The sequence below is a fragment of the Poecilia latipinna genome, unplaced genomic scaffold (genome assembly GCF_001443285.1).
Source record: "Poecilia latipinna isolate Pla-1442-1.1 unplaced genomic scaffold, P_latipinna-1.0 Scaffold120, whole genome shotgun sequence".
Lineage (NCBI taxonomy): Eukaryota > Metazoa > Chordata > Actinopteri > Cyprinodontiformes > Poeciliidae > Poecilia > Poecilia latipinna.
Window position 1 is genome coordinate 667,691 of NW_015112736.1, and position 26,153 is coordinate 693,843.

The following is a 26,153-nucleotide window of genomic DNA, read 5'->3' on the forward strand; positions in this document are numbered from 1 at the left end:
GACTTGAGGATACCCTCTATCACAAACACATAACAAGCCGCTTTTTGTTGATTTTTGTTTAAGACAACAAATATTTTCAGTCATTGAGTTATGCTGGCAGGGCTGAACGGCAGAGTCGTTAGCACTGTTGCCTTGCCGTGAGAAAGTCTTGGGCTCACTTGAGGTTCCCCTCAGTCCAAAAACATGACTGTTAAGTTAACTGGTGTCTCTTCATTTTCCTCAACATGAAAGGAGAATAATTGTTGCTTCAGGTATTGTATTATTGCCCCAAATTTGATAAAATATCTAAACAATTTGGCAGAAGAAAAAGAAAATGTTTCAGCTAAAAACCGAGGGATAGAAGAGCATCTTGAAAAAGCTAACAGCGGTGAGAGAGAACAGTGGTATAGGAAGGTAATGGGGCAGAGTCACTCTCATAAGGGGCAAGTTCTCTCTATACTCTTTAAATAGTGTCCGTGGCGAGTCTGTCCTTCTCAACGTCTCATTAGTAGCCAGGGCTTTAGGCTAACACTACCAGTTTCAGTGTGCACTCACCGAGAGACGTGACAGCCAAATAGGACAAACCCCAGAGCAAAAAAAGGAGTGGAAAAAAGGCAAAAGGAGGAAAAGGCAAAAAAAAAAAAAAAAAAAAGGTCTCACAGAAAAAAGTGGCCTGTCAAATATTTTTATCCAGTAGCTTGAGCTGTGACCAGTGGAGATGAATATTATTGGTTAAAAGAGTGAAAAAGGAAACTAAGAAGGCAAGTGGGGGTAAAATGTAGATATGGAAGGAGAAAGAAACACAGCCATGACATTTTTCTTAGCTCATTTGTTTTGGTTTTTGGATGTGGTTAATGTGCATGCAACTTCCAGCTACTACTTTTTTTTTTTTTTTTCCATTTCTAATCATCATTTATACTCCATATAAAACTGGCTGTGCTACTTGATTTGACAGAGTCTTCTGACAAATGAGTTGACCTTTAAAGCTAATGCAACCTTCATTGGGATTTGTGTCACTGTAACTGTTTATCTCTGATAATAAAACAAGATAGAAACATCTTACAATGCCTTGCAAAACGATTAACATGGCATGAACCTTGCCACATTTTATGCTGCAACAAAAAAGCTTTAAAGCTTTGTATTTGTGTGTGATTAAACTCATTAGCAAATAAAACAACTGTAAAGTGTCATATGCCTTTATATTAGGTAGTTAGCTGAACCACCAGATACAGCTGGAAACCTTTTAGCTTATGCTTCTATGAGTTTTACACCATCTACCCATTCTTCTTTGGAGCTCATGCTCAATCGGGTTAGATGTGAGCATCATCTTTCAAGTCTGGCCATAGATTTCCAATTAAATTTCGGTCTGAACTCTGTGCCATTCATCCACATAAACACGGCTTGATCCACAGTGTTGCTGTCCTGCTGAAAGATGAGTCTTGGTATCAACTCTTTTGCAGCCTCTCATAGGTCCCCTTCCAGAATTCCACTTTTTTTTCCAGTTCCATCTATCTTTCAATCAACTCTGATCACTTTTTTTGAGGAAAAATAACTATCACTATCATGTGATTAGTGACCTAGTTATTGTATTTTGCATGTCAGCCGATAAAGTTACAGTTTGGTCTTATCTTACAAGAGCCTCTCCTTAAAAAAATATTTCCGTCAATTGTAGCAAATAATGACTTCAGCTATTATATTTTCCCCCCCTTTCAAACATCAATTCTCACCACTGCTCTTCTTGCCTAGCTTGTCGATTTAGATGGAGAGCCGTGACTTTTTCCCGTATTAAGACGATGGAGCAAACTGTTCCTTACAAGATTTTCAAACTTTTATTGTTTTGTGCCACAACATTAAACATTAATACAATTTCCTTCTGAGCCGTTTGCTATGTTCCTTTTTGTTTGTGCTTGTTCTGTAAGAAAACCCCTTAGCCTTTTGAAGAGCAGCCACTTTTATACTAAGATTAAAGTCTCTCTACTGTCATGATGATGCTGGTGACCTCATGAACCCACTGATTTACATGCAAGTGTTTTTTTGGGGTGACAGTTAAAAGTGTAGTCTATTTACTAACTATGTGACTTCAGAAGACAAAGGGACTAAATGATTATACACAAATTACATTTTCCTTCCACTATCCAAATATGCGATATTTTGTGTTGCTCTATGACATAACATCCCGATAAAACAAGTTTGGTGCAAAATATGAATAACATAAAAACAGGCCAATATTTAATCACAAATCCCTTTTTCAAAGAAAGATGGTATGAAGCAGGTGCCAAACTTATTAATGTCATATCAAACCTATCAAACAGTGAATACACTAGTATGAAGATTGACTTAGCCAGAACCTAAATGCCTGGCCTTCAACTATCACAAAGGTGCAAATATCTTTCAGATACAAAAGAATTCACACGTGTGTGTAATGTGTGTGTGCCTCTTTGCTCTCTGAAAATGTTTCTGTCCTTGAGCAAAGAGTCACTGGGTTCAGCTGTATTCTTCTGAAGAAGTTGCAGGGAGGCTTTCTTTTATTAGAAAATCTCACAGCAAGCTGTTCTACTTCCTAAAGTAAAATTCTAAGTAAATTAGTAGTTCAGCCATGTTAGAGTTATTATTATTTTCTATCCCAAAAATCAGTTGACAGCTTATTAAAACATACATTGGCATTCTGAAAGCTTGCAGAACTATAACTTACTTTACTGCTTGACAAAATATTAGGTACATCATAAAGCGTGGTAAGTGTGTGTGTGTGTGTGTGTGTGTGTGTGTACGTGTGCACGCATGTGCCAGCAGTCACATAAACACATGCATGTTTCATTAACACCTCTCACACCTAACACTTTGGCAGCGTGAAATTGTGTTTGAGAATAAATAAAGAGACTGGTCTATCTTTGTATTCCCTTGGCTTGGGCATGGAGTAAACAAATTGTGGCTGCGCTCCTGCTGGCAGATTTGCGACGGAAAGGGAAACTCTATTAGTCATTTGACACAGTGATACCTCTGCAATTAGACAGTCAGCTGAGGGGCCGCCTCGCTTAGAGCAAGGCCGACTTTCCTGCGGGCTGAGGTTGAGACGAAGGAGCCCTTGCTCCTATGTACAAGTGATGGAGAGTAGGACAGAAGGGGGAAAAAAAAAAAAAAAACAGCTAATAAGGGATCAAGCCAATCCTGAAAGCTTTTCGTGTGTATGTTAACTTTTCATTCTTTCATCTCTGCTTCCATTCCTTTCAGCTGTACTCTCCGTCACTCCTTTTTCCACCATTACCCTTTTCGTTGGTGCTTTCTGTCCTCACCTCGATCCACTTTCCCCACAGATATCTTTGGAATTCTCCCCTCTGAGTGACGCCCCTCCTTTCTGCTGTGTCTTACACACTCTCTGCTCTCACGCTTTTTGTCTGTCGTCCTCAGTCCACCATCAGTTTATTTCATGTTCATATTCCCTCTCTTTTCTCAGCTATGTGATCAGAGCTGAGGACAGGTCCTTCCTCTCGACACGCTTCACTGCTCAGCACGATTACACAAAAACCCTCGGTAGAGCTTATATCTCTCACAGAAATTCCCATCAATCTTAGACCGAACTAACAAGGGTTTCCAAACATGCAAGTGACTGACGTTAACGGAATCTGCATGCTTGTAACACGTAGGTCATTTAATGTGTACAAACAGCCTTTTGCTAAAGTAGCCATGGAGTGTGCTTGCCAAGGCAAAGAGAGACCAACAGACAGTTACATGCACACACACACAGTTTGGATGTGTAAGGGAATAGGGATTAGTTTCTCCCTCTTTTTATCCCTGGGGGAGCCTTCCAGCCAACACACAGCTCTTGATGTTCCTAAGCTGGAGGCACTGGAAGATCCACATGCGCAAACATGTGCACAGACAGAAATGTCCTCTCTTGCAATTACACTGCAGTAAGAATACTAGATTTTGCAAAGTTAAACCTATACAAACCCCTGGTTAGGACATGGATTTTCTGCCAGATAGTCACGTTTTTGGTATCCAATAGTTAAGTTTTTGTTTGTTTGTTTGTTTGTTTGTTTCTCCCAAAAACCAATGGTTATTCTAATCTTACATTAGCCTGGTAAAAACCAGTCCCTTGTACTACGGTTTGCTTCATACAGAAGTTCTGGGCTCTCAGCTGTTGACAAACGATTGCTTCCTGGAGGCACGGACTCTATTGAGGTTTTAAATTTTACCCAATCGCTAACGTTTGTCCATGACACATGTAATGCACCAATTTAACGCTATGAAACTTACTGGAAGCTGTCTGTGCTGTAAACAACCGTCCTGTACTGCGAAGAGAGAAGTGCCGAGCCCAACGAGGCAACTGGTAATGTTAACCCAATATTTGGAAGCGTGACCAACACGGACTGAACATCTTCCTTCACTTCCTCCGCCGCCATTGCTGAAACTACAGGCAGACTACAATTCTAAAACAGCGTAGAAATTTACATCATGGTTCAGAACGTCTGAAATTCTACTGGAAGAATCCAAGTGGACTGGAGAAAGCACAGAGTGAGTTACAAACAAAATTCGAATCGAACGGAATAACGACGACGGTTGTTTGGTTGGTGTGTCTTTGTGAATAAATGCCTTGGCAGCATGAACCCTGCCACTTGATAATTGAATGCTGGAGTAAACCGGGTACAGGAAATGAATGAAGAAAAACAATTTAATCTAGAGATGCCCAAGTCCTGTCCTCAGAAATACAAACACCACTGAGCAGAAAAGAGCTGAAAAATCTCAGAGTAAAAAACATAAACATATTCCTTCTAGCTCATTTCTGTTTCTGCTTTGTGCATAACATTTATTGTTACTGCCATATGCGTGTACCTAAAATTTCTATTCCACTACGACATAGTTGGGTAGGGTGATGAAAAATGTCAGAAGTTTTCCCAGGGGTGAAAAATTGTGTTGATCTGTCATGTAAGTCAGAATTACCTTGAGCTTGTAATTAGGCTTTGAGCCCTCAGCAGAAACTCATGTTACTGTACAAGTATTTACCACAGAACAGTAAGTCACCTGGATTCAATAGGAACTGATATGCATAGAGCACTAAATAGTGTTGGCTAAAATTTAAAAACATACTGCTACTAAATATGTCTCATTTGCTTAATACATAGCAATTAAACTCACCATGTTTAACTCATGTCTTTTCTTCTTCTTACCTATTTATTTTTTGCCACAACATATGAGGTTGGACTGAGAGTTTCAGTAAAAACAAAACTGCATTACTAAAATGTGAGCATCCAGTAAGTTCAACAGCTTTCCAAATAAAGCCAAATGCTCTTTTTACTGCTGAACATTTCACAGGAAGCTCGTTTCACAAAACTGACTATTTTAAAATGTTTTACAGAAACCCCCCCCCCCAAAAAAACAAGTAAAATCTGATTGGCTGAAACGGAGAACCAAGTAAGAGAAACACTGAAGTAACTAATGAGGTGTTGGAGCCAAAATTGTTGCGCAGTGCACTTTTAGTGTTCGGTGGTCTCTTTGCCACAAATATACGCCGACGACAGAACACCAACACACACAATTAACATAAAAGTGTGTTCCCTGTATGTTTCATTAAAACGGGCATTTCGTCAACAGAGTTCTTTACGATTTAGCGCATCTCACCCTATGAAAAAGTACTCTGAACTTTAAAAATGTACATTATTTATAAGAACATGTTATAAAAAATGAAGTGTTTCATACCGACAGCCAGCTCATACTTTTTAATATCTAATTAGCTGTGGTTTATGCACAGAAAATAAACAGTTTGGTGCAACTCCTGAGAGTATAGAGATATTTAAGTAGTCATTGTGAGCTTTTGACTTTTCATGCCTTTGCAGTTTTGTTTATTTGGGCACAAAGAGGCATTGCATTTATTACACACCCTGGGGAGATTTCAAACTGTTATTCATCATATAATCTGAAGCCATTTTGTATAATTTACCCATAGTCTACTGCAGGGGCATGATTTTGCGTCAATAATTTTAGATCCACCAACACATGCTCAATCCCACTGTTATGGTTTGATAAATGGACATAATCTGTCATATTTTACATGCCATGGACTGACTCAGACGAAGATCAGATCCAAAGTCAAAGGATCAAAGCAGGGTATGAAATAAAATCTTCAAAAATAATACAAATTAAATCAAATTCTAAGCAAATGATTAGCATTTTTATTCCTTTTTTTTATCTCAACAGTCCATTAAAAGCCATAAAAAGAAGGAGGCTGGGATGAAATAAAGCGTTGCTACGAAACTGTAGTAGGAATTTTAGAATGGGCGAATTGACCCAGAGCCATATTTAGAACAGAATATTTACTTATTTATGCAAGGAGGACTCATTCAGTAAATGCTCTGCAGATCAACTAACAAATACTTGTTTACATATCAACTGCTCTGATACTCAGTTGATATTAACAAAATTTGCAACAATCCAATGATTTATTTGAACCCTAACAAACAATTTTGCAGTCAAATCCTGATGATTAATTTTACCTCATGCACACTCAGAGCACAGACAGCAAGGAACAACAGATTAATAATATAAAACCTTTGTGTTGGCCAGTTACTGGCCTTAATACAAGAAATTAAAATTGCTCATCCAATGATTAGAGATATTTTTGCAATTCGCATGCGCAACATTAAAAACCTGGCTGTAGTTCTGGAGACCGGCACAGCCAATCAACAAGCCCGAGGCAGACTGCAGTCGAAACTGTGACAAAAAGGATAACTTTATTTTGACCAATTCCAATTTGTTATGGCTGTATTGACCCGATCTTTAGTGGCACATTTTGGCTTAGCAGACGTAGCAGTGATCAATTCTGCTGTAGTCTTATAAATTCAGAATTAATCATTTGATTTAAAACAACTTTCATAACACTTCATTGTCTTTTTGGTTTTATAATAGACGTTTGCTGACATGAACTAAGACGTTACTGCTTCTCAAGAACCTGCACTTGATATACGTGCTGTAAATAACAGTATGCAATAAGAACTATAATTTTTGCATTTGCAAAATCACGACATAAAAATTCACATGCGATATCTCTTTCTACACAGTTTGTACTGTTAAAGCCCAATAATGAGATTTTCATGTAGGTGATTTTTGTTGAAAAGTGTATGTACATGATATTAATAAATGTACATGCATGTGGCTGGTGGATGCATATGAAATGACAGAGGGCTCCTCGAATCTTTAAACCACCATCGACTAACAAGAAGGGACACAAATATATTCAAAGGCACACAAGCTTCATTGACCGTAATTAGTATGATGAATCACGCTTGGGCACCAAATGACGTGTGCCACATGAAAGTGAGCCTTTCCTTCATCTTTGTTTTCAACGCAGAGATCTGTCACTTCTCATATTTAGGAGAAGTTTTGAACTTTCTCTGCCTCCTGGCCAGTAGATGCATGTTAGATGTGTGCACCTTTTCCGCTGTTCTAAGCCGATGCTCTCATGGGCATGTTTTCTCTCTTTCATCTCCCTTCTCTATCAACCTCTCTTCTCTGTCCCCCTTATTAGGATGTTAGATCTCATTAAAGAAGGAAAACAGAATTTAGAGGGGAAAGGAGTTTGGCTTAATGGCCTGATGTAAAAATCCTCCACATAAATTCTCTTTCCTTATTTGTGCACAATCACACCAGTGAGTGTGCTCCACGTGCAATCAAAAAATAATTCCAACAACGCACAATGACTCGGTTACGACACACACAATCTTGCACTTGTGTAGGAGAGATGATATTCTGCTTAGGAAGCTGTTTAATTCGATTACAAAAGTTAGATTAGAGAATTATGCTACAGAGCAATGAAAGGAAGAGTGTGAAATGTGTGGGGCAAAAAGATCAATATTTACAAACACTCGAGAACTTCCGCAGGCATAAAATGGGATCTGAACACCCAGTCTTCAGTTTATATAGCACAATTTATAGTCGACTTCGTCCTATATAATATATGTGCAATTCTCTTGCAAATGCATTCTTATAATAAATAACAGACACTGAGACAATGAGATTTAAATATTTTTAAGCTGTTTAAAGGATCATATTTCATCTTGAATGTAAAGGAGTTGATTGTAGTTTGCAGGAGAAAGAGATGCATCAAACCCTCTTTCCATCATCAGCTCCATCAGACTAGCGGCTGCAGCAGTTAGCAAACACATGGAGGAGATGCAAGTCTGCTGAGCTTATTAAACAAACTACTTGTCAGTCCAACACTCCTAAAAACGGTTGAAGGCATTATGGAAAGTGCTTGTTGTGATGGCAACACAGGTGGCAGAGTGTCGGAAAGAGCAGGAGATTCTTAAAGAGACAGAGGCCAATTTCAATGCATGAAATTTCAAAGTCAAACTTCTTTTAAATTATGTTTGACATAAACAGCATTTTTTAACAACTGAGGGTAACATAGTTACTTGATTGTGCTCTAAAATGGCACTATGTGCTTGGAAATTACATAATATCACCACTTTAAAAAACATCTTTTGGGTAAGAAATTGTTAAAGAACATGTTTCCGTCTCCTTTAAAGATACTATAGGGAGTGGTCTTAAATACAGAAATCTTGTCATTAGTAGTAGTTCAATCTTGTTAAAGGAGGGACCTGATAAATAGCCGGTGCACTCAAACAGCTAATTCAAACTGCCACTACCTGGGCCACACACAGACCTAATGTTAAGCTATTAAGGAGAAAAAGAGCCACATCCATTCTTATGGCAGTTATTCCCGGTGGTCAGAGTCATTAATACGAGCCAAGGCGGCGTTCGTGACGTAAAAATAGGATGCACAAAGACAATGCAAGAAGAACATCTGAAAAAAAAAAGTCAGAAAACACTAAAAGGTAAGAAACAATGATAAGACACTGTGGGTTACAACAAAAACATGTAGAAAGGGGAATACAAGTAGCAGCAACAATCATGAGCTCACTACTTGGATGGAGACTGTAAGATTTGCATATATGTGGAAATAAAAACAAAAGGCTTTTGGAACACACGAGGCCTTGCAGAAGACGCATTAGTCATCCTGCAGTGAATCAGCATCATTTGAATGAATGTGTACATTGGAGGCACTGTGGCCAAGAAGAAATAATAGCTTTAAATAGGCCACATTAACCTGTGGTCCTCTTGGGCACTGCCCTAGTTTTATTCGAGAATGAAATTCATGCACCGCAGCCTACACACATGCATACGACATGTATGTCACAAAACCACACAGACACTTACTTACTCATGCAACAAAACATTGACATTAAAGAGACACAGTTAGCATTGCAAACTGTGTCCAATTGCCAAAACAAAAAGCAAAAAAGAAAACATGACTTCAGTGTTTTTCTTATCTCACACTAACAAGTAGCAGGACCTTGGAACGGCAATGACAATCTTGCTAATCTTGCCACTAAAGTGGTAGTTTTTAAGTATGGCCCATAGGAAAGACAAGGTGAGTAAAGAATGCATTGTATAGAAAAATGTTCTAAGTTTTGCCTCATATCTTTTGCTTCCCCTCCAGAATTTTGTCACTGAAATGTTAAAATGCTTTTGTTATTCCAAGTAAGAGAGCTCCTTCATTTTTTATAGGAGCATTATCTGTACATTGTTTTATCATCACTTTTTAAAACAGGCAGTAAGGATCAAACTCAGTCTGCTGTATTGGAAAAAAAAAACTTGGTGGTAAAGAAAACAAGAGGTTGGTGAAAGGCAGAGGGAAGCAGTTTCCTTTGGAATATCTGGAACTCACAGCTAAATAAAACTTAAATCAGAAAGTAGATTTTCAAGCAGTTATACTGCGTAGTGACAGAAAAATGATCTTAGATATTCTGTCTACTGTTTCTCTTTCAGAATCTTTTATTTTTTTGCTATAATTATGTAACACTGTTTGCAAAAAATAAATAAATAAAATATGAGGGAGAAATATAGACCCACCGACTACAGCGTGGTGATTTTTGATGCCGAACACCCACAGAAACATCTCCCATTCCTCTTCAGCAAGAGAATGACTTATAGCATTAATTACATTGATCCATGCCAGCTTAATGAACCAATAATGTGAGCTTGCCAGTGCCAAGAAAAGGCACTGTGACATAATTAATGACTTACCGCTCACTATGTCAGCACAACCCTTATCAGTTCATTATGTGCCATCAGTCAGTGCATTATGAATCCCTATTAGACAACCTCTGTTCATTGCACACAGAATGCGCGTGACTTTCTTTTAAACAAAACCAAATCTTAATTTAGTGGCATGGTGAGTACAAAGTGACGTTCATCTTTGTTTTGTTGGTTTTCCACTGCGTCGATACGAGCAAAAACAAAGTACAAGAGTTGCAGTAAATACGGTTTATGGCAACGTAGTCTTCCAGTGAATTGAATTCAAACTAATTTCAATACATTTTCTTTTCATTAAAGGCCAAGCTAAATAACATAAAACTACATCCTGCCTGCATATTCTTCTCTTCAATGTATTTAATTCACTGCTGTTTGGGTACCAATACCACCGCAAGTCAATTTTCTTCAGAAAGTGACTTGCAGTGTTTGAATTCTGCTAAAGCATAGAGGAACTGAAATCTAACATACATTTTAGAAAAAGCATTATAAGGGTTTAAAGATAACTCCTTTCTATTGAGACAAAGATTGGCAAACGGTATGTCTGCATATCTGTTGCTGTAATTGTGACCCAAATGATGATGATAGCTATTTTGTCAAGGCTGGTTAATGACACAGAGGAACATGTGAATGTTGCATGACAGACTTGGGTGTTTTTATACCATAATGGGATTAACATGCCGTACCTAAACCCACATTGAGATAAGCTCATTGAGGGTCTATTAAAAACACAATGCAGGCAACAATGAAATTGTAGAGGGAGCTGTAAAGATGGCAATGCGTATTTGATAGCAAATGTGTCCTACCGTTTTTCATTACAAAAAAAAAAACAAAACAAAAAAACAGAATTACTCTAAAAGAAAGTGTTTTCTTAGGGTATTTTATATAGCTCCATTTCTCTATTATGTCTTTTCTAAAGTTCACCATTGGGTGCAGTTTCTGGAAATGGGTGAGAATGACAGAAAAGAAAAGTAAAGTGATGCTACAATGGACTTCCTGGATGTAGAAAAAGTTTTTAAGTGGCAAATATCCGCCTTAAGAATGTGGAGAGGTTTTAGTATTTGTATAATCCTAGCAGCTCCAAGCAGAGTCTCTCATGGCAAATCTTCCTCAGGGTAGGGGCCAGACTAAGATTAAATGACAGTACACAGAACGAGGTGAACCTTCCTTAGACAAGGAAAACTGTGGCACCCTTACTGGAACCAGGTTTGCAGAAAAGGGACTGAGAGAGAGATGGGTGGGTGCTTTAGATGTTTACTGCTTTTGTTTTGTTTTTTTTTAATAATAGAAATACCTTAACAAATTGAAGAGCACAATTAAAATGTCATTCATTAGGACATGTGTCCTCTCTGTTTTGAGATATACAAATGGGCGCTAGAGATACTTTAGGAATGAACTGAAGAAGCTGCGCTTGGAAAAGGACTACACTGCCTTTAAAGCTAAACTTTCTTGTCCTTGGGATGTTTCTGTTCAACAAATATTTCCTTTAGAACACATACAATAGTCTTGTGTTGTGGAAGGAAGGGATTCAGGGTGTCCTTTTATTTACCACCAAATTCCTGAGACAAACATCTGACAGCAAACAAACTGAATCTGGTTGTCACAAATATTTAATCTGAGACCATATTTCTGAAAAGACGTTTGCAGAATCAAGGTGACAATATTTAGAAACTATTCATTTCAAGTATGCGTAGTATTGGAGAAGCGAACACGTTTGTAGGTTTTACTCAGGAAACATTGTTTCGACTGCCAGCCTGTCCAATGTCCTCAAAAATTAAAGAAAAGAAACATACCTGCTAGTAACACTGAACTGAGTACAAGCCACCTTTGGCCGTATCTCAGCCAAAATTCAGCTACAAAATTTTTAGAAACAAATTCAGATAAAAATCCATATATAAAGTGTCTGGGGCTGGTTTCTTTTCTTTTTTTTTCTTTTTTTTTTTTATAAAAAATGATTGCTTCAAGATCAGAAAAATCAAACTTGTGGTGTATTTAGTCCTGAGGATCTGATATAGAGCTGACCAGTCGTGCAAACCTATAAATCATGAGCACCTGTGTTGGTTGACCTCTTGCCTTGCAGTAGCTCTCCTTTGTGGCTAACATTGCAGGCTGCTTGTAGTATTGCTGTTGGTATGGAATCAGCTTTCAGTATTTATCTGTTCTGAGATGTAACTGAAGTCCAACAAAATCCCTTGTTGGATTCAACCACCCACACACACACACACACACACACACACACACACACACACACACACACACACATACACACACACACACACACACACACACACACACACACAAAGCAACAGAAAACAAAAAATTAAAGTAGCTAAAAATATAACAACCCCGTATGTGAAAAAACAAACAAAAAACTGTTAAAAACCCAAAGGGTCTTAACAAAGCTGCATTAATTAAAAAAAAAAAATACAAATTAAATAAATTAATAAATAATGTAAACTATGTTTACCAAAGTTAATTTCAGTCACTTTCTTTTTTTTTTCTAGCCAGATTCAAATTCAGCCAACAAAAATATACAATTTAATTTATTTCTGCCTGATGTAGGTTATTCAGTTGCTATTCTTCAAAGTGTTTGTTTAGGATAAAAAATATAATCAGAACAAAAACATTCAAACATTAAACACATGGTAAATATAAAACACACTCTGAGATAATATAACTAACTGTTTTTACAAATGAAGTAGTCAAATGAAGTAGTCTTTTACCAGTGTTGTTGCGGTAGGGGCCTGTATCTGGTCCCTGGCTCTGACTAAGGCTCCTCATAGGGCCCTTGTTGTGATAGACACGTTCCTCATAGATAGGATCTATGTAGTGCTCGGGGGACCCTAAGGGCCGGAGAGCTTCTTGACTGTGTTGACTACTGTAGGAGCCACGAGAGCCTGTATGAAAGAGGGGGAAAATTTTACGATTTAAATTGACGAAATGAAAGGGATGACACAAAGTGAAATACATTTGGTTAAAGGAGTCTGTCGAGTCTGATTTAGCTAACCGCTCATCCTGGCTGCCTTTTATCGGTTCTGTTCCGTAGATCTTGTTACAGAAAGCTGTCACTGTGTGTGGGTGTTTCCCAACAAAAGGAAAGGTTGATTGAACTACAGGTGTGAAGTTGTGGATTGTTATGCACCAAATGTTTTGGCGAGCTCAGCACAGATGGTCTCACCATTTGTCTTTTGTGAAGAGAAGGGGTCTGTGTTTGATGTTGAAGAAAACGACTTTGATTGCGATAAGTTCTGGGTAGGAAAGTAGCAGGAGGATTAGACCCGAGCATGAAGGACCAACCTCCTGCTGTTTTATGACACTGTAAGATGTCTGTGTGAGGTCAGTTGATCAATCTTACGACATGAAAGTAAAGAAAGTTGAGGAGCACATTGTAAAATTTTTCATGACATACACAGTAAGGGGGACAGGGCAGGGAAGAATAAAGGAGCGAAGTCTAAGATGATGTAAAGAGGCAAGCAAGACAGAGTTGGTCTGAAAAGAAAATATCTAATGGATCACAAATTAATATAGCAGCAAAGGGATTGAGGAGGTGAGAAAAAGAGGACAGCAGTTGGAAATATTGGATAACATTACTGGGAATGACAAAAAAAGAAAAGAAAAAAAACAAAAAACGTTGACCCCTGACAGCCAAACATTTCTAAAATGAAGCTGCACATTTGTAACCTGTAATTTAGTTTTGCTGGTATGAAAAGCTGAGATTGTGTGTTTGAGAATAACTGGCACAATTTACATGGAAACAAGTGAGTTAGAACTCCCTTAAACCACACACACACACACACACACACGCGCGCGCAAACAGAACCATGTATACCAGACAAAATGGATAGGAGAAGAGACACAGAGAGATTGAGAGAGAGAGACAGAAAGAGAGAGAATGATGTGTCTGTTTTTCATTGTTTTAATCTGCATAGTACACATTGCTTTTTGTCAGCTGGAAAGTAATGAGATGCAATGTCCCCTCGCCTCCTGTGTTTGGCAGGGATCCCACAGACAGAGGGCAAGGGAAAAAGAATAACTGACAACAGGCATTTGTTCATAACACAGCAGAACAAATGCAAAAGAGTAGCCTTCCTCTGAAAGCAAAACAACAACAAAAAATACAATTAGAAAACGGTTGAAAAGGGGCACACTCAGGAAACCCAAAGACAAGTCAGAGGGGCTAAGCTGACATGGCAGGAGATAAAATGAGATCACACAACCACACGCGTACAAAAGCTCTGACTGACAGAGAAAGAAACGGTCCAGTGGAACTAATGTCTTATCATATCACATTAGTTCTCAGAGGAGTGCAAGTTGTGTGCCGGGCATTTTCCAAAGAAGGAAAGGGCAGTGCTTCAAGATCCAGGCCTCCAAAGTAAATACAGTCACTCAGGCTGACAAGTCTTGTCTTAGAAATCGAAACATGTGAAACGTTTTGTCATGTAAGAAGAATCAAGCAGATACAGTAGTTTGTAGGTACTTCCAAAGCAGAGGTTACGACTGAATGCAATATACACTCAGTCAGAACATAGTGATTACCCCAAATCTAATTTCTTGAATGATCTTTGTAATAAAGTGAAACAAGAAGCCTTATACCAGAGCATGCCTGCACTGTCAGGCTTGGACAACATCAAATGCTGTAATGGAGCCTTATGATATATATCTTGCGTGCTAGTATCAAGATTACTCTTTCACTGACACGCACAGTTTAACTAAGCAGCCTATTAACCTCAACAGGGGACAAAGCATGACTGGCCGTAGTTTACTGAGAGAACAAATTGAATATCAAGAGTCAAAAATGGAGTAATAATATGAAACATGCATTAGAAGGATATACTAATAACTTCAAACTAAAAAAAAAAGAGTGGGTAAAAAAGAAGCTGGACTAAATTTGAATATTTATGAAGGATCAAGAATTGAAGTCGTAGACACACCCATTAATACTATGACTCATCCCAGCTCTTTTCCTTCCTCCCATGCCTTTCATCTTAGAGTTGGTTTTATTTTGCTATTCATTTATTTTGTGTCTCACAAGAGCCCACTTGCTTAAGTAATGACCTCTTTCTTTCAAGGGAGAGGGGATTTCAAAAAAGAAGGAAAAGAAAAGATTAATATTCTCTTCTAAAATATTTCACTTGCTGAAATATTAGAAACGGATGTGTAAAAACCGAATGTTGTCCTATGATGCCTTACAATTATGTGTGTATGCTAAAAAGAACTAAACTTACAGTCCATCATTATCACTTCATCTGGGAAATATATTACCACCTCTCATTTAACAATTGCAACTGTTCATATTGGTGTTATTAATTCTACTTATCTACTAATACATTCAGTTAATTTTTGCTTTGCATAAATTACACCAAAAACAAATTTTTCAGTTTAATTTTTATTCTTCATAATTAACGCACTACATACAGATTTCAAGGTATTAAAGGTAAAGATTTTTTTTTTCATATTGCCTTTAAGTCTTCAAGTAAGTGAAAACCAAAAGTGTCCCTGAAATTACCTGCAAGCAGACGTTTCATTGATTTATTTCCAAGTTTAAATGACTAATCAATAGCAAAATAATCACTACTTCAGAATGCTAATTTCATCCAAGAAGACTGAAACATTAGTAAAGTGAATCAATCAATTTGAACCACCGAGGGAAGGACAACGATCAAAAGCTATCAGACAAGGATTCAACAGAAAAGAGAAGAATGATTTTTAAAAAACATGAAGGCTTTTAAGTGGTGTCTAAAATTCAAAACAAAGTCTCAAACATCGAAAAACAGAAAATTGAGCAATGAACCCCCTGTGTTTTGGCTAAGCTAAGTCATTGCAACAGCTGAGAATAAAAAACAAAACAAAACAAACAAAAAAAAAAAACAGAGCACATTGGGTTCATCTACAAACATATCATTTTAAACTGGGTAAATAAGTAAATTCTCACCTGCCAGACTGCCAGGCCTCTGTAGTGTAGCAGTAGCGTAGAGCTCGTGTGAGATCTTGTATTGGTCAGAAGCGTGGTGAGCTGCCAGACGCTTAGGAGACAAAGTGGCATAGCTCCCTATGCCAGAACTCATCTGCAAACACAAGCCATTTTTATTGGCTACACTTTGTTATGATTTGCTGCACTCAAAATCAGAATGGTATAATTGTTCATGCCCAGGTTGTGCTGAAGCAATTGCTATGTGCTGGCAGCCAAAACTGTAATGGCTAAGTGATATATTTCTCTCTTTTCATTTCTTTCAGTCAAGTTTTCTTAAGGTTGATGTCAATATCTTGAGGAGAGACCATTATGGATGGGAAAAATACAACCAATTCAACCAAATACGCCAATAACAATGCTGCTTTGTATGCAACAGCCTCCTACAAAAAATGAACAAATAATAGCACACTACAACTCAGTGCATATTCAGTCTACTGTAGTAACTCGGTTTAACAAAAAAAAAAAAACAGTTTGAATAAAATACACAACTGCTTAATTTTAAAGTAAAATTTGTATGCACAGATTTATTCCATGTTTCTTTCATGAATGGACCTAATGTATGAAACTAAGCAAAAACATATGAAAACTACTTTTCATCTATCCACATGGGACTCAATCACCAAGAATATATTTAGAATAAAATACACTGATTGGACATAATATTACAACTACTGACAATGTGAAATAAATGAAACTAATTATTGTTTTACCATTGCACCTTTACCTGTACAATAGTAAAAATAAGTTTTACCATTGTACCACTAATTCTCAGTAACAGCTAATGTCACTGAGTGTCAGCAACATTAGGCGCCAAATTACCATTAACATTTTAAGGCTGGAAAAATGGGCAACCGTAATAATTTTGGTGACTTTCACAGGGACCAATTTGTAATAGCTGGATACAACTTCTCCAAAACTGCAGCTATTGTGGGTTTATTCCTTTCCTCCCCAACTAAGGGGAGGAAAGGAATAAACCCAAAGCCACCAGGGTTACCTTGGGTTGCCAAGGTTCATTGATGCATATGGAAAAAAACCAGAGTGTATGGTATGATCCAATGGGCAAGCTACTATAGCAGAATTTGCTGAAGTACTTGATATTGGTTGTTGTAAAAAGGCGTTCTACTTCTCAGTACTCCAGATTTAGTTGTCAATAGGGCTTTGTGACCAGTCAAGATGCCCATTCTTGTCATAACATTATGTCCGATTGGTCTATCTTCACAGAACTTCCCTAAAAACTTACACTGGGATAACTGCTAAGAGACCGACACAAAGAAAACCTAGTCGGTTTCATCAGTTTCTGTGACATAGTGTCGAATTACAACATAAACACATTTGCAACAATAATTGTCTCATATCACACAGTACAAAATCTCCCATATTGACTTTGTCTGCAAATAATGACAATGCAGAATAAGACATAGTACATAAATATTTAACTTCAGATCCCCCAAACATATCTCAACAGACTCAAGGAGCACACAGCCTATAGAAAAACCCTTCATTCTCACCACAAACTTTAATAGATACACTTTTTATTATTTCTGGCACATGCTTTGAAAAAGTGACTCCCATATGGATGCACTAAAAGTTAACGCACCCTTCAAGAAGATACAGTTTGTTACCTGGTGAAGAGGGGACGATGATGAACTGTTCCCTCCTCCTGTTGCTGTAGAATTTGACGGAGATGCCACCCTCAGTGGTGACCCACCTCCTGCTGTTGTCACAGCAACCGTGGTACTGGAATAAAAAACAAAAAAACAAAAGAAAAACAACAACAACAAAGTAACAAAACAAAACTGGATTTAGATGGATAAGCATGAGCGTGTGCATATCTTAAGTTTACGTGCTTCAGTATCATTAACAACACAAAGAATCCAAGGTCAGACACCCAATGAGTGTGATGGTTTACCTGTATGACTTGGCCAGTCGGTTAGCAGGAGACTGTTTGCTGGGAGAGGAGGAGGGGGAAGAGGAAGGCAGGCGCTGGGTGGTGGAATAACCTGGCGTGTCGGAGGCTGATCCCAAACGCTGGTGTTTACTGGGAGAACCTGACCCTGAGCCTCCTCCCCCAGAAAGGGGGGAACTGACCCGCTGAGCAGGTAAAGTAGAGCTGGAGTAGTAAATTCCTTAGGGGAAGAGAGAAAATGGGTGAGATTGTTATAAGGCTGATGCCTGACGTTAAAACAGAGGGCCACCAAATAGTGTATAAAAGTCAGCAAAAAGATCAAAAGCAGTTAACGAGACAAGACGAATAACTCGGCAGCTAAAACCGCAAAATGGAAGAGAAAGTATTTATCGCAAATATTAAAAAGTCTCATCCCTGAGTATCAGTAGTACAAAGGAAATGAATGCTATGCATGTATCATGAGGAAAGTACATTTCAAAGAAGGGAAACTAATAAGGGAAAAAATTAAGAAAAAAAGAAGCACATGCCTACCTGATCCTGCTCCAGTTTGTGATTGTTGCTGCTGGGCTGCACGACTAGATGTCACCTGAAGAGATAAAAGGAAACACAAAGCAAGTTAGAAGAGAACAGCCGTAACAGGGAGGCAGAAGGGGGAGGGGAGCTGAAACTGAAGAAGGATCAAACAAGAGTTCAAACAGCATTTGCATGTAGCTTAAAGTCATCATTAAAAACTTTACGTACAGCAAGAGCATTTAATCCTCTGAGGGATAAAACTAAATAACCTAACGTAGCTAATAATGACATTGTATTAATAAAAGTCAATGAAGAGTCCATCGAGTTTAGATAAATGATGTAATTTCTCTTAAAACCTGGTTGCACCACATGCTCAGTATAGAATAAATGATTACAGAAGTCATATTCTCTTCACTTTTTCCTCTTGTCTCGCAACATTTGATAAAACAAAATTAAATTTTTTTGTATATAAAATTCTTATTTTATGGCAATGTCGTACATGAAAATGAATATCAGTTACTAACACCATTTTCATAAGACATTTTGGAAACTTTCTCACAGCTTCGACCCCTATGAACTACACACAAGCAGAAGTTGTATTCCCCCTGGAAGCAGCAAAAAGTTTTTACCGAGGATCAAAAACGATCTTTCAAAAAATCTTCTCAATCCGCTCCAAGGGCAATACAACAAAACCCAAATCACCTCAAGGACTCTCAAGACTTTCAACTTAACAATTTAGCTGAATAGATATTTAAACTATGTTATTGCTGGCATGACACAACATCCATGTAAGCAAATAGTCAAGAATTTACATTAGAACATTTATTACTGTTGTCGGAGCAACAGAATAAAAATTCAGAAATTAGCTCTCTAAAATCAAATATTAAAAATCAAAATCAATTATTGGTATTATTTTACAAATGAAGGAATCTTGTCTGTTGTTCTTCAAATGTAGTGAAAATTTCCTTCATTACATTCTATTAAATAACACTGCATGACCTGTGAGAATCTGCTCCATCATCTTTCAATTGTACTTTTATTTTACAACAGATACACAAATAAAAGTACACTTTTAAAACCTTTTGATAAGCGCCTGGTAGCATAAAGCCGCTAATGATGTCTGCGTGCGGACACACACAAAAGCTTTGTGTCTGAAGGTTACATTTGTAAATTGTTTCCAGGTGTTAATATCTGCAGCTACTCTGCTGTGTAGCCACACTTAGGAGGAAAGAAAACCTGCATGCTCAGCAAATCTTCCTGAGACAAATATAGCAGGATGAACAGACTCAGGGCTTCCATTATTTTTCCAGAGGCTCTTTCTGGTTATGTTTTCTGCCTTACAATAAGTTCCAATGCATTTCTTGTAGAAAGCAAACATGTGGTTCCAGCACAGATTTTTTTCGTTGTTGTTGTTCATTTGTTTTTCAGGACGCAATTATAACTAATTTTTCTATAGCTATCTTAATTTTTGACAAACAGCTCATAAAAGAAAAAGATGGGCAGAGATGAGAGAATATACTGAAACAAAAAACGGAAATTGACTATGTCAATGCTAAGTGACCAGCATTTGTACAGCACTTTACCAAGTCTGAGAACTCCAGAGCACCTTACACACACACACACCAGTCGCTGACACATTAACACTGATGGTCGTGAGCTTCGCTGTAGCCAGAGCTGGCCTGGGGCAGAATGACAGAAGCGAGGCTGCCAATCAAACGGCATCACCCTCTGACCACCAGCAAGCAAGGCGGGTGAAGTGTTATTCCCAAGGACACAACAGCTGAGACGAACAGAGCAGGGGTTTGAACTGGACAAACCCCCTGACCTCTGAGTCACTGTTGCCCCAGTTGTTTGGGAAGAGGGAGGAAGGGAAAATGGAAAAGGCGCTGGCTCATAAGTGTATGATCCCCACGGGTTTGTATTTACTTAAGTGTTTTTCCACATTCATATGTTTTGAACATGTTCACAATACAGTGTGTTTATTTTGTTTTCTTTTTACTTGAAACACAGATATTTTTTTTTTTTTTTTACAATTCCAATCCACAAGTCGTCATGATAATGAAGCTCAAAAAATGTATCATTCTAAACATGATTCAGTTCCAGAAGCTCTGAGATTCAGAGTAATGTAAGCAAGTAAAATGTAAGGTAATGATTCTTAAATACGACATAGTTAAGGAAGACATTGTTATTCGCAGATAAGAGCAGAAGCTCAATGACAAAATGTAGTAAACCTTATTATTCAGGCTAGCATGTCTTTTCTGTTTACTTTTATAAGTCGCATTCATTGTTGTGAACATATTTACATTTTCCTCAAAGATAATCTTTTATAATCCGATGAAAACATTTTAATCAGGTTGAAACATAAAAGTTTAGTATGTTTTAACATCTTCTCTTCTTTTCAGGTAAAAATGAGTGTCAAAACAAGGCTGCCCTATGATCGTCACTATGTTTGCAACTATGATCGGTTGAAGAAATGTAAAGTATCTTTCAGGGAACACAAAATGTTCCGTAACTGTTCTGCAGCATTGGAGGTTGATCAAGCCTTGAAAGTTGATGTGGTACTAATTCAAGTGTCTGCATAAAAGTATAGAGTTGGAATAGATGCTTCCTGAGCATCTATTGAACAGTGTGTGCAGCAGAAAGTAGTGTGCAGCTACAAAAGGGCAATTAAGAGACAGAACATCAGAGCCTTTATAAATGTAGGTCTTTCCTACAGAGAAATTGCAAGGAAAGTCAAGGTGTCGGTGAGTACAGTTTCCTTCATCGTCAAGACGAACTGAGAAACTGGAACAGGAAGAGGTCTGACAGACCCAAAGCCACAAATGAATCAAGAGGACTCATTTTTGAGAGTTAACAGCTTTCATGATAGACGGCTCTCATGACAACAGCTTCAAGAACAGCTCAATAGTGGTCAGAATAAGTCCCAGTTTCAACAGTGAAGAGAAGGTTATGGGCTTCAGGTGGAGGAGCTCCATAAGTATTCAGAACTGTTTAATGGGTCATAAAGCCAAGTTGAAGATGTGGAGCTATTGACATAAAGCTCAGGAAACTGCTTAAATATTCTATCGACAATTTATAAATTACTTTGAAAAAGCAGAGTTCAAAACAGTTTCAAGCTACAGGTTTGCTCATAAATCAGAAAACCCAATAAGGAATTGAGTCCGGAGTGACGGATGAATGGATCAATGTTTAAACAAATAGTAAGTAAAAGTTGAACTAACAGAAAAAAAAAAAAAAATCCCCAAAACTTTGTGATTTCACTTTATCTCCTTCTCACATCAGTAAAAGACTGGGACGTTTTAGGTGCCATGCAGCCATGCATTGTTAAAGCAAGAACACTTTGGGTTAAAAATATCCTACAACAGGGAAGAAACATGATAGACCCTTTGTCTTACTCTTTCCCTATTCTTTAAACAGTCACTCAAACAAATCTACCCTTGTACACACACGGTTGAGTAATTACATGTAATAGTAACACCCCCTGTTGTGCACACAAAGCTGCGTTACACTTAGCAATTCTTGTACAGTACATGTATGCAAGCTGAACCTCCCTATCTCCCAGTTCTGACATACATAAAGCTATTCATGAGCAACAAAACTGCTGACAGCAGTATCCCCATTACACTGACAAGCCCAAACATCAGAGGAAAGAGCACACAAACACACACGCTCACATGGACAGAGATGGTGAGGAGAAAGGACAGGGGAAGGAGGATGAGAGGTGGGAAAGGAGGACAGGAACACTGCAGAAAGGGGCGGAAAAAAATCTTTAACACTCATTCCTCTCGCTATTGCTTTTTCCTTCCATCTTTTTCCTCATGTGTTACGTATTCAAATAGGGGAGAAGTCTGAGCTTCATTTGAAGCAAAGGGCGTCCCCTTCTGTGTTTGTAAGACGGCGAGAAGGTAACAAAAGTCAAACGAGTAAAACGAATTCCCAAAAGTTTAATAGGGGCCTCTTAGTTTGATCACCGGTTTAAAATCAGCAAATATTAAGTATTTTTGATTACTTTTGTTTCCCAATCATCGTTGGCAAATGAAACATTTGTTCCTGACAGAAGAAATTTTCTTCTTTTTTTTTTTTTTTAACAAAGCACTGCAGCTGCTCGCTGATTAAGCAGATGCGTGGGTGTCTGCAAGTTTACGTGTGAACGTACTGTAACTGTGTTTCCAGTCACGGTATTGCCATTGATTTGGTAGTGACTTGAAAATGAGAAATAATTGGCTGCTGTAGGCTCTAAAGTAGTTTGGTGGGTTTCTCTCTTGCAGCACATTGCTGTGATTTGTATGTGACCGTTTCTCGCTTTCGCTCTCAAGTTCTAAACAAGACACGTGCTGAGATTTCTCAGCATGCATTCATGTATTTTTTTTCCCTCATTCTGTCTAATAACCGGTCTTCCATTAAACCGCTTCGATGAATTTGTCATCAAAACTGTGTCAAAATCCAGTTCATGTATGAAGGAGGAGAACTGGTGTTGCTGGACTTCAGCAAGGCTAATGAAATCGGGTCCTTTACAAACATATGATGAAACACTCATCAAATAGACTCAATAACTACGATGTCAAACCGATCAACATGCTGTGAGACTCGGCACTAGTGAAACAGAAATGGATCAGCGAGGAACAGAGAAAAAAAAAAAAAAAAAACTCATTTTGAACTATACGACATGAAGTCTCTTACAAGTTTAAATTTGTAAATTGTGCAGCTGCAAGGTCGGGTGGCAGACACTTCAGAAGATATAGCTTCACAGGCTTCTGAAGACGGCTACAAACATGTTTCGCCCTATCAAGCAGTTGCACAAACCAAAAGTTCTCAGAAACACTTAAAAGTTCAAACACAATCCGCTCCGAGGTTTTTCGCCACTTGCATCCGCATCACCGTCATTTCACAGCAGTGTTTCCTACCTGGTTGTAGCTGTGCACGGCTCCTCCAACCTGCCCGCTGCGCTGAGGAGTTGCTGCAGAAATGCTGTCGCTAAGGGCGAGGGTCTGGTTGCTATGGTAGCTGGCAGAGTACTGGAGCGAAGCCTCCGGGGTGGAGTTGAGCTGCAAGGAACTCTGGGAAAGAAGAGCCGGTCCTACCGATTGAGGCCGTTGTGGTGCACGGTTGGGTAGGCGGAGAGGGGGTTCGGAGTCGAGTTTGTGTGCGAGGAAGAGAGTGAGAGATTAAGAGTGAGAAAGAGAGGGGGCGTGAAAGAGGAGAGATTGAGAGGCAAAAAGTGAAATGGGGAAGAGAGAGAGAGAGAGAGAGCAGCAATTTAGAGCAGATAGTGCAGCAGTGCAGCACTCTGTGAGTTGGAGATGGCATACATAATTTATTAGCCGAGGAAGGGAGAAACAGAGGAGAACACAGAGAATGGGAAAAGAAGGAGGAGCAGAGAAATGTAGTGGAAGGGAAAAGGAGGGCTGAGTCGAAAAGTAATGATGGAGGGAATGTCTAACAGCTTAGACAGACCTTCTTGTTTACCTTCCCACTGATACCGTTTGAAAACTTCACTCAGCCAAAGTGTGAGACAGGTAAGTAAAGGAAGAATCTTTTTGGCAACTTTTTTTTTCCCCCTTTACTGTTGGTGATGAGATTTGCAGATAATAAATGAATGCAGTATGACAACTTAAACATCAATAAAGCGTTAATGCAGAAAATGATTTAGAAATATCCCCCCCTGGTCAATCTTGACTACGACTTTTATAAGAGTTCATAATCATCTTTAGCCTCATAAAAGTGAGCTTCCTCCTCTTGCCACAGTCACAGCTACAGTAGAAAATCTACTGTCTATTTTTTGTACGCTATAGTATATATATTTACTTATAACAAGTAAAATAGAAAAATCTAAAGGATTTTTTTCAAAATAGGAAACATTATAAGCTGGGGTTAAGAAAGCCTTGCAGCAATGAAAGGTGAGTAAATATAACATTCGATTCGAATGTAGTATTTAGTTGTAAATAGATACTGTATTGACGGCAGTTTCAACAATTCTACATGTTTTGCATGTAAAGATGCCAAACTGCGGTTTTAAGAAAATGTCATAAATAGGGCGACATAAAACCAGGGTTTAGTTCTTCAAACTCTGAGTATCTGTTATCACAAAATAAATAGAGAAATAAGTTGGGTTTTTTTTTTACCATTTCTCATTTCTTTCCCCTATCTATTTGCTTGCTCGGTATTGCTCTTTTCCTCTCTCCCCAGGATGCTTTTTCCCTCTGTGCGCTGTGAGCCAGGATCAACTCCTCTGCCTCTCGCCTTCATAAGACTTGTCTTCTTTCATCATGATTCATCCCTGGCTTTTTATGAATTATTAATACAGCACTTTTGTGTTACGCAGTCAGAGTAGGAACTCCTAAACTCATCGTCACTGAGCTTTGGTGCTTGTTATGTTCTACGTTATGAGACAGAAATGGTGTTTATGCTTTCTCTTATCCACCAAACCTGCAATGTGAAGTCTGTTTGGCATTACGATTGGCAGATGCCAAACATATATGTTGCCTTCAAATAGAGTGTCTTTTAACATGCCAGTGAAGGAAATTCAACATCTTTGGCTGAATTTAGACTCAAATTAATTCAGATTAGTTTAATAAGATGGAGGGAAATAACTATGATAAGTTGCCATGTAGCCTAGGAAAATTTGTGCCTTTGTGACTTTTATATAACAACATCTCAACAGAGTTTCAGACAAAAATGTGCGACGTACATGAAGAATTGATTTAGGATTTCATAACAGAATCCTGAAAGGTGCAACGTGTCTGCTTTGCACCTTGAAATAACTTTGAAGCTTTATCCCTTTCTTTGTCCTGATTGTGTCTCACGCTCACAAATAAACATGGCGTCATGGTGGGTTCTGTTTTGTTTTTTCTGTTTCTGCTGTCGTTTTTTGTAGTCGTTTGTTTTTTTCTGGCACTCACAGTGCCGCCATTTGGCCCGGCATACCTACTACATCCTTTTTTGTGTGGTGCTGCACCCTGTCATGTGGATGCACATTTTATCATTTACAAAAATATATTGTGCTTGCCTCCATGTGTAAATATGGCCTAAATATGATGCTTCTCTAAATGTGCTTCTTTCTCGCTCTCAAAAAAAAAAAGCTTAAGTCCTAAAAACATTTTTCCGGCAGACTTATTAGCAGTATTATCCACACAACACTAACGAAAAAAGCAGCAATGCTATTTTTATACAGCATTTGCTTTGATCATCTGCAACTGCTGTGTGAACTAGTGTTGCTCTGCACCCTGTTGCTGGCAAATCATCAAAGAAAACACAATACAAGCAAGGTAGGCTGTGAATGTGCCAACCTAAGGCAAGGTTGAAAAGAATATATTGTATATTTCAGAGGACTGACCAACGTAATGTGTATTGCAGCAATCTGCAAGGCAGGTAATGAAATCTTGAATGGCAGTTTCAAGATCTTGCATAGATAGAACAGTCTTGACACCTGATACGTACTGAAAATTGGAAATCTGCTTTTTAAACACAGAACTAATTTGCTTATAACATGTTTGTGTCAGCGTAGTTCAACAAGTATCTCGATAAAAAATGGCTTGCTTTATGTACTTTGAACACTTATAATAAAAAAAAGGAAAAAAAATGGGGCTAATATAAACATGCAAATCCAGTAAATACACCAGAGTATAAAAAGGCTGGTGTAGAGGTAGAAATTGGTTTGACAGGAAGGTTTTATTATGTGTCTGTGCAGAATTAATTATG

The 26,153-nt window shown here is 38.2% G+C and overlaps 1 protein-coding gene and 1 long non-coding RNA gene across 2 annotated transcripts in view; one reads left to right on the forward strand and one right to left on the reverse strand.

Annotated features, from left to right (window-relative positions):
• Positions 1-26,153, reverse strand: part of ctnnd2a (catenin (cadherin-associated protein), delta 2a) — a 139,145-nt gene that overhangs the window by 110,416 nt on the left and 2,576 nt on the right. The window contains exons 3-8 of the mRNA XM_015028331.1: positions 23,360-23,532; positions 18,474-18,528; positions 17,946-18,162; positions 17,659-17,773; positions 15,998-16,130; positions 12,789-12,962 (exon numbers count right to left, since the gene is read on the reverse strand). Of these exons, the coding sequence (XP_014883817.1) occupies positions 12,789-12,962; positions 15,998-16,130 (307 nt within the window). The 5' untranslated portion in view covers positions 17,659-17,773; positions 17,946-18,162; positions 18,474-18,528; positions 23,360-23,532. The remainder of the gene's footprint in view (positions 1-12,788; positions 12,963-15,997; positions 16,131-17,658; positions 17,774-17,945; positions 18,163-18,473; positions 18,529-23,359; positions 23,533-26,153) is intronic.
• On the forward strand, positions 23,539-25,511 carry LOC106944973 (uncharacterized). Its single transcript, XR_001424459.1, has 2 exons — positions 23,539-23,971; positions 24,642-25,511. It is a non-coding gene; the product is annotated as an uncharacterized LOC106944973 (long non-coding RNA).